We start from the raw sequence: 15,152 nt of genomic DNA on the forward strand, positions 1-15,152 counted from the left end.
CAACACTACAGAGAATAGGAAGTGAGTGGGCAAGCTTATATTTCAGGTGCAAGGGCTATTTGAGAAGCCCCTGTTTTGAAAAGCATAGAATATATATATTTCTGCCTTATTATTATGTTTTCATGGCAAATGGAAGTTATTGTACAAATAGATGAATAGATAAACTCGCATATGTCAATATGGTAAGCCACTGTAGTGTAGTGGCTGGAATATTGGACCTAGACCACACAGACTCATGTTCAACTCTGTACTCTGCCATGCTTACATTTCTCCCTGGTTTTTTGTTACAGAGGACTAGGAGCCCTTGGGGTCCTTTGGATCCCATCTGCTCTGATTTTTTTTTTTTTTAACTGAAGAGTGGCATGAGAGTGTCTAAATAAATAAATAGATAAGAAAATAAAGGAGATTTATATCTAAACAAACTACATATTTAAATACGTTTGGGCTGATAAATGAAGCAACCAGAGAACTACTTATAATGCTGAATTCATGCATGGAAGTATTTCGTTTCCTGGGGCAGTCTGACTACATACAAGCTGGATAATGCTACTTGTACATATTTACTAGTCAAAAGAAGCTAGATGCATTTTACAGACCTGGTTACTAAATCAGTCAGATTAATTAAAAACCTTTAATCAACATACTGTTGCAACTGATAATCAGAAAGCAGATTTGATTTTTAAAAAATGTCAAACTAATTGTTTTTATAAAAACTATGTCTAGGACGTACAATCTTAAAAGAGGCATTTTCCTGTTTCTCATACACAGGAAGAACATCTCTTCTAAGTTACAGCATATATGCATCATCTAAAAATGGAGAAAACATGTTTCATGCTCAATAAATATTGATTTTACCAATTTGCTAATTTAATTTATAGATGAATCTACAAATTGACTAAAACTCATATGGTTAATTAATTAAAATTTATATTAGTGGGCTGCAATCTTATTTAGAAATGTTTATGTTTACTTCTTAAAACCTTTATAATGGTGACATAAGTTGAAAAGTTGTATAAGTTATATCCCTAAATACCATTCAAGTGGCTTAAATTATTATTTCTTTTTGGAAATGGTTTATTATTATTATTATTGCAGTCCTTGCCCTATTTATGGAGCAGTATAATCTGCAATTCTGCATTCAGAAAATCTAAATTCTGCATTTGATAATTACTCCTATTGGACATATTTCATGCTCACTTTGATTTGTGCGTTGAAATTGTATAGTTGTGCATTTGTTTGCATTAGACGTTTGTTTTTTGCAGAATTTGAAACTTTGGAGAAGGTGTTAGGCTAGGGGGAAAGTAGAAAGTATGTGGAGAAAGATAGGAACTGAGCCCTATAAAGAGGTACTGTACAATCAAATCCTACGTCTGGTCTACGGAATCCATATGCATATTTGTTTTCAGTTTAGCAAAAGCTGCCATCTCGTTTCGAAGTTTTTTCATCCACAGTTGCATGAGCTAAACAAGAAAGTTGAGATTCTCAGGATTCTGCCACATAATCATAGCCACACAGATTTTCAGAGCCTTATATTATGCCTCTAACCACAAAACTATATCTCTGGGTCATTGAAAAAGTTCACAGACTACCTCATAACCTCCTTCTGGTATGCTTTGTTTCATTTGGAAAGTCAAGTGTGTATTATTATTGCTGTTTCGACCTGGGGAAGTTTGACATAGTGCCTAGTTAAATAGTATAGTGCAAGAAGTTGTGATTGCCCTGTAGACAAACTGGGACTGTGGTATTTGGTCTGTCCATAGCTTTTTTCTTATGTGGAAAGTTCCATCCTTTCAGTACTTTAAATAACATATTGATAATATTTATGCCATGGCTGACTGCTTTTCCATAAAGTTTACCAATTATAGAAAGCTACTGCAGACATCATAGGTTTTGTAGCTATAAATATAAGTTATTGGTGTCTAGTCATCAGAAATGTCTGCCAAACTCATGTTTAACCAAGTTGCTCCTTGCATATCAACTAGTGTGATGTTTTAGCAAAGACTGAAAAGTACAACTTTGATTGTTTTAACAGTTATCTTATTGATTGACTACTTATGTATATTCGAATATGCAAAGAAAGAGCAAGTCACACAATCATGCGGTTCATGTGTAACAACCAAAACTTTAGTTGCCCAATGAAACTGAGCCTCAGAGTCTCACTCTGCCCTTTCCTCACCATATAGAGGCAGGTTCTTGAACTGTTTAGTGCAAAGTTCGGCAACCTAAGGCCCATGGGCCAGAAGCGGCCCATGAGTGTCGCTTAACTGGGCCATGAGCCGCCCCCGAACTGAGCCACCCGCTTGGTGAGTCCCTGCATGCTGTGCTAAACCAGTGCAGGGAAGGGACTCTCTTCCGCTGTTCTGGAAATAGTGTCTGCGTATGTCCACAGCGCCGAAAATCGCTACTGTGCAGGTGCAATTTTCGGCATCTGGGCATGTGCAGAAACGATTTCTGGCACCACAGATATGCGCAGACGCGATTTCTGGCATCACACTGAGACAGTATAGCCCATGGAGGATCTCCGCGGGAGTGATCTGGCCCATGCCCCATAAGCCTTGCCGATCCCTGGTTTAGTGTATGGTGCAGTGTAGCTTATATGCTGCAGCACTGTAAAATCTCAATTTTTATACCCCGCCCTTCTGGTGCAAAAGCACCACTCAATTACTACATCTCCCCTCACCTCATCTGCTCCTTTCCTAGTTCTAATGTTCTTATGTTAGCTGATCATCAGAACTGACTGATTGTGTTGAAAGGCACAATGTGTGTGCTGCTGACTGTAAAAAGATACATTCTGTTGCATAAGTGTGGGGGGGGGGATCCCTGTATATATGGTTAGGATTGCACTGCAGCTTACTTTGGATCCAACTTGGCATTTTAAAAATTATTTTTAAAGTTATATTTGCAAAGACAGTTTTGATCATTTTTATATAGTCCTGGAATGAGAAAGAAATTGTCTTTCTGTAGTTAGATCTCCAGCACCTTCTGTGACCAAAAAGCCATTGTGTGTGTGTGTGTGTGTGTGTGTGTGTGTGTGTGTGTCCGTGTCCCATGTTTCCTCTAAAACTTAGGCAAAAATGATGGCAGTTTTCAATTTTGTCAGAATTTTAAAAACATAATGGGATTTCTGTTTCCACTTCTCCCCGCCCCCCTGGATGCTCCACCAATCTGCTCTGGATAGTCCCCCAAATCCTCTTGAACTGGTTTTGAGGGTGCATGCAGGGTGTAGCCTGGAAGGGACAGAAGAGTAAGTTCTGATGTTCACGTGGAAGTTCCTTGTGCCAGTGGAGTCTCTACATTAAATACAGCCCTAGATCAGTAAACTATTGAGCTGTGAAGCTGACATTCAGCCCACGGATACAGTGGTGCCTCGCAAGACGAAATTAACCCGTTCCGCGAGTCTCTTTGTCTAGCGGTTTTTTCGTCTTGCGAAGCAAGCCCATTGACGGATTAGCGCTATTAGCGCTTTTAGCGGCTTAGCGGATAAGCAGATAAGCGGCTTAGCGGCTTAGAAAAAGGGGGGGAGGGAAAAAAACCACAGGAACTCGCAAGACATTTTTGTCTTGCGAAGCAAGCCCATAGGAAATTCGTTTTGCGAAGCACCTCCAAAACGGAAAACCCTTTCGTCTAGCGGGTTTTCCGTCTTGCGAGGCATTCGTCTTGCGGGGCACCACTGTATATCTATCGTATGTACAATTTACTTTTACATTACATGGAACATGTCTTCTTGCTGTCTTTACACTTGCGCTGAAGTGTTGCACATCCTTTCATGCATCTGTAAAACATCTCTGCAGGATTTGGAGATGGCATCACTTGTCATCAGCACAGGTTTCCATTCTCCAATTTCAAGTGTCTATCTCGCGTTTTCAGGCCTCAGGATAAGAGGAATCTGTGTGCAAGTTTGTTTCCACACTCTGCTCTGATAATGAACTCTTTTATCAAGTAACCTAACCCTAGGCTTTCAGAAACATGCATGCATTGTTGCACTACACATTACTCAGTATGTTAAGCTCATGAGTTGCAGCACTGAGAACCAGCATGAACCCCAAAGTTGTTTAATCTGCCCCATCCTTTGAAACATGTTGATTAAATCCTGTCCATTCCTGTTAGTTGTTTCTGCCACTAGAGGAAAAAAACAATCAAAGTCAACATCTTCAGCTTTCTTTCTTTCTACCCTTTGCCATGTTTACTATGTCACTGTGCGCAACTGGGACATTAATGCACCCAGAAATGTTCTATTTAACTGCTCACAAATAGTTGTTCTGATATTTCAACACTGTTGTGTCTGTTGGCTTCCAGGAGAACTTTCAGATTTTATAACTGATATAAAGGGGTGGTTGTCTTATTTTGGACACAGAAAGGAATGATACAGTAATTTCAATAAACAGTTAATAAACCCTGTTGAATCTTTATTTTCTAGTGCTAGTAATATGGAAGAGTTTTCTCTACAGTTTCTACCATGGAAGGATTATTATTTATGCAATCTGGGATTCAAAAAGGCCTTTCATTAATGGTTTGCCGTTCTTTCAGATTTATAAGCTAAAAAATGATAATTTCAAGTCACCCACAAAAGGATAGGGTTCTGGGAACTTCATCAGCTGTACAGTACACACTTGCGGAGGAAGAGGAGTGGGGGGGAGCACACCGCCCCCAGCAGCGCGATCCCGGTGGGGTGCCATCATGGCTGCCCCCTACCTACGCTGGGCACCACGCCACTCCCCCAGGACCCGCATCACGCCCCGGCGGGCGGTGCACCACACCCCTGGGACACACACCAGCCCCGCCCCTCCTGCTCTCCAGCCCCCCCCCCGTGCCAGAGCATGAAGCTCCGCCACTGACAGTACAGATTTCTGTGTTCATAGCAGCTTGCCTTGAACCTCTTCCACACATGCCTTTAAAGAAACTCACCTTGACATCTATTCATAAAGTCTCAGAAAAGAGAATTCTCTTTTTGAATGGTTATTTGGGCTTGTTCTACAAAGTACTTGGCCTTCTACAGAGGCCAACTTCAGAAGGCAGGTAGCGCAAAATGTTCTATGAGGGTGATTTTTTGAAGAGCATAGAAAGAATGTGTACCACCATAGAATGGAACTGTTCTTGTACATCTGAATGAATATACTGCCCTACCACCATTAGTAGACTCATTTTTAACTTGTTTATAACTTTCCTGTTCTTTCTAGTGAAAGTAAGGCAGTCATCACCCTACCCCTAACATAAAATAATCAAAGATTTTTTTTAATAAGTGGATTAGAACTAATCTTAAAACAGCAACTACCAAAATAACATAACTAAAATCCAATTGGAAGAAGTGGGATTTAAAGGCTTTTTTTTTTAATACTGGTACTCATTGGTGCCAATCACATGTCCCTAGGGAGGAGTTCCATAAGTTAGGAGCTACCACTGAGAAGGGCCTGTCTTCACTAGGAAGAACAAGTAATTTACAGGTAAAACAAAATTCCCATTTTCAGAACTTTGGAGGCACTTTAAAAATTTGGGGAGGGGAACAGTGGTAAATATAAAAAGCATATAGGAGTCTTTTATATGATGTTAAAAATAACATTGTCTTTTCATTAATTGTTTTGTTTGCAGGAGAGTTTGACACTGTACAGAGCCCTTCAACACCAATCAAAGATCTGGATGAAAGGACGTGTAGGAGTTCTGGGTCAAAATCAAGGGGCAGAGGGCGGAAAAATAACCCATCACCCCCTCCTGACAGTGACTTGGAGGTATGTGCATGAGAAATGCAGTAACAGCAACAACAATTACATTAAGACATGGTTGTATTAAATGTAGCTCTGCATTCTCTGTACTGGCTACACTACACTTTCCTGCTCTACCTAGATGCATCAGTAAATTTCCTGATACCCTACTAAGTTACCTAATTTAGAATATTTATTTTACTTGTGTTTATTTTATTTCAAAATAAAATAGTTAACATTTCAGCCTGTATCTTCTAGGACTTCCTTTTTACTGTTAAGAAGGTGCTGTTTGTCCCATCCGTGCAAATTGCTACACCCAGACAGATCAGTTCAGCATAGTCTAGATTTCCCATTCTTTGTTCCAACCAGTATACAGTGGTGCCTCGGGTTAAGTACTTAATTCGTCCCGGAGGTCCGTTCTTAACCTGAAACTGTTCTTAACCTGAAGCATCACTTTACCTAATGGGGCCTCCTGCTGCTGCCGCACCGCCAGAGCACGATTTCTGTTCTCATCCTGAAGCAAAGTTCTTAACCCGAGGTAATATTTCTGGGTTAGCGGAGTCTGTAACCTGAATCGTCTGTAACCTGAAGCGTATGTAACCCGAGGTACCACTGTTTATTGGTGGTTTCTTACAGTTATTTCTGTTCCGTGCTATCTGCTGGGGGATTATAACTTGTCTTTGGTTTCCCTACTGTTTTATGTCCACTGATGTTTGTCAATGCCTCTGTTTCAGCGCGTATTTGTTTGGGATTTGGATGAAACTATCATTGTCTTCCATTCACTTCTTACAGGATCTTATGCACAAAAATATGGAAAGGTATGTGACTCATAAATTCAAATTCAAAACACTAATCCTACAAGTTGCTTTTGTTGTGATACAATTTTTGTATATTGCCACTGTTAATCCACTTGTGAATCATGATTTTTGAACCTTGCAACAACCTCACAGAATTTGGTGGCATTTTCATATTCTTGTATTGGTGCTTCTTGTATCTTCATAGGGTATTTCTCCTCTCTGTGACTTCCGGCAGATCCATTTTGCTTCCGCTCCCCACCCCACCCCCAGGCCTGTGCACCCAGAAACTCAAGATTCCATTATTGCCAAGGCTACCTGGGTTTTTTGTGGCTCATTGGCCAGGGATAAATTCTTTCAATATTATTAAATGTTTGAGGACAGTTTCAGCACAGGGATAAAATACATATTCTAAGTATGTTGGTTCTCCTGAGATATTTTTACTTTGTCTCCTAAGAGGCATTCACTAGTAGATGGCCCAATCTAGCACAGAAGTCCACAGACAGACTGTCTGGCTCCAATTTATGCCCACTGCTAACATAACCGAAGGCATTTGTATTTCGATATAGGGAAGTGTTATAGTTGATCTAGCTTCTCTTGCAATGCTGGCAATCTCTGGCTAAGTGCCATGTTCTCAAGAACCAATGAACTAAGAAGTGTTTTGTTTGGTTTTTTTAATCAACAATACATCGGGGGGTGGGGGTTAAATGGCTTACAGGGATGGGGAGGGTAATAATGCAGAACCATGCTTCGGATTTCCAGTGCAATTCTAACCATATTTTCTCAGAGTCCCCCTGTGCTCAACTCCTTACTAAGTGCATTCAGAATTGCAGCATCAACCTCTCTTGCAGTAATTTCACTACTGAATATAATTAAAACACTTGTTTCTCGGCTTCTTCCTAACTTGCTTTCATACTTTATTTTAAACTGAGGGTCATTTCATGCATCATATTTATCATATAGCTGCAACCATGTGAAATTTGCTTCATGTGTGATTGGCACTCACCTTGAAATAAAAGCTTCTGCAATTTTCCACTGAAGTGATCTGCTCCTACATCAGCCCCATGTATTATTCAGCACAAAATAAACTGATTTAATAAATGTTTAAATGACCACAAGAAAAATTCTATCTGATCCCCAAAATAAAGCATTGACTGTTATTCTTAGGATTCCCCCCTCCCCCAATTCCTACCTTACTCTTTGGCATCAACAATAACCACGTTTCTCCATCCCCAATCCCACTAAATATACAAGCAATACATTGTTTTGTATATACAGGCATTGTTATAGCAGTTATTATAAACATTATTGTATACAGGTAATAAAGCTCACTGGATGACTTTGGGCCAGCCACTGCCCCTCAGCACGTTGTTGCCTATTGTTACCACCTTGTGCTCCGTGGAAGAAAGTTGTGATACTAATGTAATACATTAATAAAATAAATAACTGTTATATACAGATGCATAAAACAATGCATATAATTTCACAAAAAAATATTTAGAGAGGTGTGTGTGTGTGATGCAGAAATATAGTAAAGCATGGGACTCTCATATGCACCATACTTATACATTTTGTGTGTATAATTTGGACTTTTTTTTAAAAAAAAAGAACCAATCCATCAATGCACAAGTGGTTTGGACATAAGCAGGCACTTGCTGTAACAGGAGTTCCAATAAAGGCAAAATTTGAGTCATCAGGAACATCTCAATATCAGTGTTTAGAACTCAGTTCTTCTCCATCTTTAATAAAATTTCATTTCCTCTGCCAGCTGTTTTCCCACATGTGAGAGGAAATACTGGACCTGCTAACTCCCATGTGGTAAGAGGCCAGTAAATCCTCAAATAGTAGGGAGTTTGAGATACTCTTCAGGATCAGAAGAGATTGAGTTATCTGCATATACTCATCTCTTTTCTTGGAATTGTAGACAAGAATCCTATTTGTGAGGCATCATCTCTACCCTAGCAGCTGGAGAGGGAATGATTAACCCTTACTTTCACAGTGGCGAACCTCAAAACCTGAACTCTTACCTTGGTCAGAACCCCTGCAGTGCTGGGTTGCCATTTGTTGAAACAGAACATGTGACTTTGTATTGACTCCTCTTTTGCACATATAACATGTCATCATAGGGGTTCTGACCTCTGAGTGAGAGTAGGATTCTACCATGTCCCTTCCATTTCCCTACCTCCTCTCCCCCAGCCTTATACTAGCAGTGGGCTCTCAACAGTGCAAAGCTGTTGCTATACTAATGCATTTTTCCAGTTGTGGTGTGCTTCAGTACTGCAAGGGAGGTTGGAAGCAATCCCATCCTTCCCCTAGATAGGAACACTCTGTTAGCAATTTAATTTGTTTGATAATTGTTTTTAGTCTTACAAAAGAAATTAGATATGTTTTCAAACCAGACAGTGCTGTCACTACTTCACCATTGAGATCTCAAATTAATGGTTCTTTAATTTCTTTTCTTTGCAGCATTTTCACATAAAATAAAAGATCTATAGTTATAGTACAATTATTGTATTTTAATTAACTAGATTGTTTGCATTTATAATTCATGTGACATTAGCTTCCGAGCTGCTTAACATACATTAACAGCAGACTTTTTCTGTTGTGTATTTATTTATATTTGCATCTAAAAGTAAATTATACCATTTCTGGCCATAATTACATGCAAATAAATCTATTTCAGTCTACAGGGCTTCTACATACATAATGGACAGAATTACCACTTTAAAGAGTTCAGTTTAATCTACTCATAACATGTTAAGGAAATCCATATTCTTTCCATTTTCCTCCCCAAGGATCCACCTGTGGCAGTGACTCTTGGACTTCGAATGGAAGAAATGATTTTTAATCTTGCAGATACACATTTATTTTTCAATGACTTAGAGGTATGTATCTAAAGAATGTATATTAGCCTACCTATATCCTAGCATCTAACCCCTTGTTTACTGCAAGTTATCAGTAGCTAGAAATCAAATGTTACAGAAGTAGGTTTGTAGCGTATATCCCCTTGTCAGGGGTTTCTTCTGTTGTTAGCCTGGCAGAAGTGTTTGAAAGTGAATGATAGCTGACAGTGGTATTTATTAATTGCCAAGTACCTACTACAATTAGGTACTACTGTATACAGAAATTAAAACCGCAACTTTCAGGTTTACAATCTATAATGGAGGGTTTAAGTGTCTCAAGATCTCAGTTAAAAACTGGATTATTCCACTGGCCCCAATATGCTTATCTAAGTGAATTTAAAAATAACCCTACTTTTAAAAAAGAAAAAAAAGGTGAAGGGGACCCCTTAGTATTTTGTTTGTGTTTAAATCCTTGGTGGTTGTTTTTTCTCTTCCCTATCTCTTCTGAAAACTTCTACCAAACTACTTTTTCAAGGGAAATACCTTTCTCAATTATTCAGTGCTGTGGCTTCTGGATTTAGTAAGAATTTACAGTTTTTAAGTGACAATATTATACTTTATTATGGATCTCTTGTTTCAGGGACAGATTTCTTACATTTCAGTATAATTGTCTTCTACAGCAGTATGATAGCTAAATTTCCATCTTAGACTAAGCCATGGTTTAGTGAGATGTGCATGAGCAGGAAGTTGTTGCTGCTAATCTCTGGATTGCATGTTCCCTTCCTCCCATATGGCCAGGATAAGAACTCTGGCAGTTTTTACCTTCACTTGGCTTGTTCAGCTAAACAGAATTTCTGTGTTGGTTTGTTTTGGAACTGATCAGAGTTTGTTTTATACCACAGTCCTTGGTCTGGGTAGCAGGACAAGCTGATATTCAGGCAAACGGGGAAAAATGCTGCTTGGATTTCTCCCATGCATACAGGAAGGCAAGGGGTGAGCAAGTGAGTCCAAGGGTCACAGCGGCTCCTTCTTGCTCACACATCTCACTAAAGTATGGTTTAGTGTGTTGTGTGAACCAGTCAATTCAGTATTCTTCCTGAACAGGAGGTGGCAAGCTCTGAAAATAAAAAGTGAAGATACTTGTCATGTGACACACTGAAGACATTTTTAAAAATAAATTAGTATCACTATCATTTTATTTACCTGTGTTTTGAATGAATATTCTTATGACACCTATCAACACATGGGTCCTCCCATAGTGAGTGACTCTTCAGAGATATAAATGGTCACTCCTGATTAATGAAAGTCCTACTCCATGTTAGCCCACTTTTTAAACTTTTGTCATTTCATTAAATGTTACTTTGCTAGTAAGATAATTTGAAGATGTAGTTGATGCAGTACTTGGAAAATGCCAGAAGTGACCTATTCAAAGAGATTACATTACAGAATATGAATCCCTTTTAGGCAAAATAAAAAAATCTTTTCTTTAGTGTTAAAAGATTCTGTTGCTTGTGGCAGTTTTATGATGAGCTGTATGAAAATATTTTAAAGTAACTGCTTGTATAGGTTATATTTAGAAGTTGTACTGATAAGTGCAAGTAAGTTTCGTATATGTCTCATTGTAAATCATGAAAATAGTCAACCTACACTGCATTTTTTACTATCAGGGAAGACATTTCTCGTATGCTTGGAAGATAATCCATACCAATTTTACTCTTGATTCCAGCAGATAATGGTGAATGGGAGTTGTTGTTCACCCTCAAGACTGTAACTTCTCAGATCTGCTACATAATAGGATTTTTGTTTTTACTGCAGTGAGTCATTGTTTTTATTGGATAATTAAATTACTGACAATTCCAAAAGGATCATTTTTGTGGGTCATCCGTAGGTTTTGCACTCCTTAGTAAAAATGTCAAGTTCTGAACATTCCTGCAAGGAACTTGTTGCACTGAGACATGAATTAAGTTAATGTTACTGCATTCAAAATCAGTTATTGTACATGAATTTGTAAACACACAGTAATGGAAAATATATTTTATCTTTCTTAGTTTTGAACTTGCACAGCCAGTGGTCCACTGTGACTTGAGTATAGCCAGTTCTGTAGCTGTTTTGAAAGGTATTTTACCTTAAAATTAAAATTAACAGAGAGCTTTTTTACCATTTTTATCCCATCTCTATTACAATCAAACAACAATACCCTGATGTTATGCTAGCAGCCTGTTCATTTCCACTGGGAATGGGAGGGAATTAATTTAGGCTGATGTCCTAAAAGCACTTGGATTACATACTGAATGACCTATGTACAGTGCTAACTTCAGTAGAATTCTGCAGGTCCAAGTACATTTAGGAATTTAGCCTAAATTCTAGACGGCTCATCTGGGACTTGATGCAAACTACTGCATTTATTTATTTATTTTGTAGATTTTTCTCTTGTTACCTTGCAAAAATGGTAATAATTGAGTTGAGAATAAGTCTGGGGGAAGCATGTGCATGGAGCACAACAACTATTATCTAACACATTCCTGTTAATGTTCAGCCATGCATAACAGGAAGTAGGTAACAAAGTAATGTATTAAAAGGTTGAGCCGTAGCACCACAGAAGGTGAAAAAATAGGCAACCCACTTTTTTTATCCTGTGATAATCCTATAGAGCAGGGGTGCCAACTTGAATAAAATATTGTGGGGGCACAGGTAAGCCCAGCCCCTGGCCCACATAATTGATCACATGATGCAGTGCACATGCACCATTTTAATGGGAATGCCCATAAACTTCGTGGGGGCCCAGCCCCCTCAAATATTTTGTTGTGGGGGCCAAATCCTCCACAGCCCCTAGGAGTTGGCTCCTATGATATAGAGCATTCCTCCAGAAACAAACAAACAAAAAACAAGGCAAAAGAGAGAGAAAATAATTTCCCTGGTACTTTTGATCCACATCATATATTCAAGATTTTCAAGATATTCAAGATATTCAAGCGGTTTTCAGAACACAAGAAAAAAAGAAGCATATGAGCAGAGAAATAACTCCTTCATTGCTATTTTTAAAATTAAATTGTCACACATTTATCACTGGGATTTTAACAGTGAGTGTTCCACTACTGTACTCTAGCAGCAAGACTATATATTATACAACTTCTGTCTTACATAATAATTTTTCATACTGATGTTCCATATGCCTGCATGTCCTCCTGTCCTCACTAGTGTTGGTGAGAGAGGTACCCCGGAAAAACTAAGAGGGATAGAATGATAATAGGCCATATGCGGAGAATCAATGGATTGTATTCAGCTCAGTCTTACTCAGAATAGACCCATTTAAATTAATGAACCTAAGTTATTTATGTCTTTTAATTTCCAGTAGGTATCCTCTGATGAGGACTAGCATTGAACACCATCCTGCAACCTTTTGCATGGGACAGAGCTGCTCTAAAGCCTTAATCCCAAAGAACCAGATAGGGGGAAGCACCTCAAAGCTTTCGGTGCCTTTGTGACATTACTAGCCAAAAAGTCAGTTCCACCACTCTTCTCATGACTGCTTCTCATTAAGCAAAGAGAATGCTAGGGTGGGATATTGCAGGAGCTACCAACGTGGAGGAACTATGTGATTCCGCAACAGAAACAGTCCTAACGAGCTGATGTAGGTTTGGAGAAAAGATAGTAAGTTAAGGGTTAAGGCAGAGGTTAGCTCCCTTCCTAGAACTAAGAGAAGTAGGAGTTGTGGGTGCTGTAATCTTGACTACCTCACTGGAGTTTCCTAGCCCTGCAAATGATAAAGGATGCTGCAGATTGTATGGGAGTATGAGAATGAGTGACTGAAGAGGAAGGAGCAGGAACCACCAGCAACCAGCAGAGCCTGTGTACACATGCTAATGGGAAGAGGTATTGAGGATACCTCTAATGGGAAGAGGGTATTGTGGGGGAAACATCAAGACTATTGTGCTAACTTTCCTGTGAGTTTACCATTGGCAGCTCACTCACCTACCCAAATTATGCTTTTTTTGCAGTGCTTGGGGAAGCCATTCAACTAAAAGAAAAACAAGGTCAGGAAGGAAATGAGATAAAAAGACCCCCCAAAACAATGTTTGTCAAACATATTAGATACTGAACAATATTAGAAATGACTACGAGCACTTAGATATGAATAAAAGCTTATATAACTACAGCCGTACCTTGGAAGTCGAACGGAATCCATTCCGGAAGTCGGTCCGACTTCCAAAACGTTTGGAAACCAAAGTACGACTTCTGGCAGGAAGCTTCTGCAGCCAAGCGGAAGCCCCATCAGAAGTTCGGCTTCCAAAAATAGTTTGCAAACCGGAACAGTTACTTCTGGGTTTGTGGCATTCAGGAGCCAAAATGTTTGAGAACTAGGCTGTTCGAAAACCAAGTTCCGACCGTACTATATACACACAACTGAGTGATAGTGAAGGATGTGAGAAAGTGGGGGTTTTGCCAGATGAAGGGTGGGGAAACCCATAAAAATGCTAATTGCACAAGGATTCACCTGTTCTTAGGACAGGTTTCCGTACAGCTTCTAGTGTAATGGGCCATGTCCATGGAGAGAGAAAGAAGGGTGGGATGGAACTAGACAGCGAGAGGCAAGAGGGCCCAAGGGAAAGAGAAAAGGAGAAAAGATGACATAGGAAAGGTGATAGAGGAAGCAGATGCTAAGGGAAGAGAAACAGGGCAGGACTAGTTTGGTAGGAAACTGGGACTTGGATGGAAGAAGAAAAATCTGATGAATCTTAATAACCATTTCAACACTTTACACCAATACATAACAGCCAGACTATTCAGTTGGGGAGAGAGCCTTCTAAAGAGCGCCCTAACCCTGGGAAGAACAGTAGGGCAAATCAGTGGTAAATGTCTTCTATGTTGTTAGAGGCCTTCATTGATACATTCCCTTTTTGTGTTTCATATAAACTTCCAAGAGGGTGCTGGACCATATTGCCAAATCAAAACTTGATATAGCAATCTACAGGATTCAATATAAGAGAAAGTCAGTTATGCAGTTCTCAGAGAGACCCTATCCCTGAAACAAACATTCCCACAATGGAAAAAGGACGTTAATTAAAGCATTTATATACCACTTAATGGTATACGGGTGGTGCTGGTACGCGGGTGGCGCTGTGGGTTAAACCACAGAGCCTAGGACTTGCCGATCAGAAGGTTGGTGGTTCGAATCCCCGTGATGGAGTGAGCTCCCGTTGCTCGGTCCCAGCTCCTGCCAACCTAGCAGTTTGAAAGCATGTCAAAGTGCAAGTAGATAAATAGGTACTGCTCCAGCGGGAAGGTAAATGGCGTTTCTGTGCACTGCTCTGGTTCGCCAGAAGCGGCTTAGTCATGCTGGCCACATGACCCGGAAGCTGTACACCGGCTCCCTCGGCCAATAAAGCAAGATGAGCGCCGCAACCCCAGAGTCGGCCACGACTGGACCTAATGGTCAGGGGTCCCTTTACCTTTACCTTTACCTTTATACCACTTAATCACTGGCATTTCAGACACCTGTCTTGGGATCAAATGGACAGCCAGTAGAAGCTTTTAAGCACTGGAGTTACATGCTGGCCCCATCAGTAATCTAGCAGCAGCAAACTAAACAGATAAAGTTGGTGCCAAAGAGTGACAAAGCAAGCTGGGGCTGATCCTTTTCTCCTCACTTAGTTAGAACCCATCTTCATGGTGATGTTCCCATGCCTATACCTACATTTGGTGGGCATATTGTTTTAAGTTCCAGAAGAGCTGAATCTGTAGTAGGAAGAAAAAGAGTATCTTAGGAACACCAGCCCTCCTGATAGGAAGTGTTAATTTTTAATATAACCCATAAATAT

General features: G+C 39.7%; 1 protein-coding gene across 19 annotated transcripts in view; it reads left to right on the forward strand.

Annotated features, from left to right (window-relative positions):
* Window positions 1-15,152, forward strand: part of EYA4 (EYA transcriptional coactivator and phosphatase 4) — a 124,789-nt gene that overhangs the window by 100,735 nt on the left and 8,902 nt on the right. For all 19 annotated transcript variants that reach the window (XM_081855309.1, XM_081855314.1, XM_081855311.1 and 16 more), the window contains 3 exons: window positions 5,587-5,723; window positions 6,431-6,514; window positions 9,286-9,375. In XM_081855309.1, the coding sequence (XP_081711435.1) occupies window positions 5,587-5,723; window positions 6,431-6,514; window positions 9,286-9,375 (311 nt within the window). The remainder of the gene's footprint in view (window positions 1-5,586; window positions 5,724-6,430; window positions 6,515-9,285; window positions 9,376-15,152) is intronic.

This window comes from Podarcis erhardii (assembly GCF_964252035.2).
Source record: "Podarcis erhardii genome assembly, chromosome: 3".
In the NCBI taxonomy this organism is placed as follows: domain Eukaryota; kingdom Metazoa; phylum Chordata; class Lepidosauria; order Squamata; family Lacertidae; genus Podarcis; species Podarcis erhardii.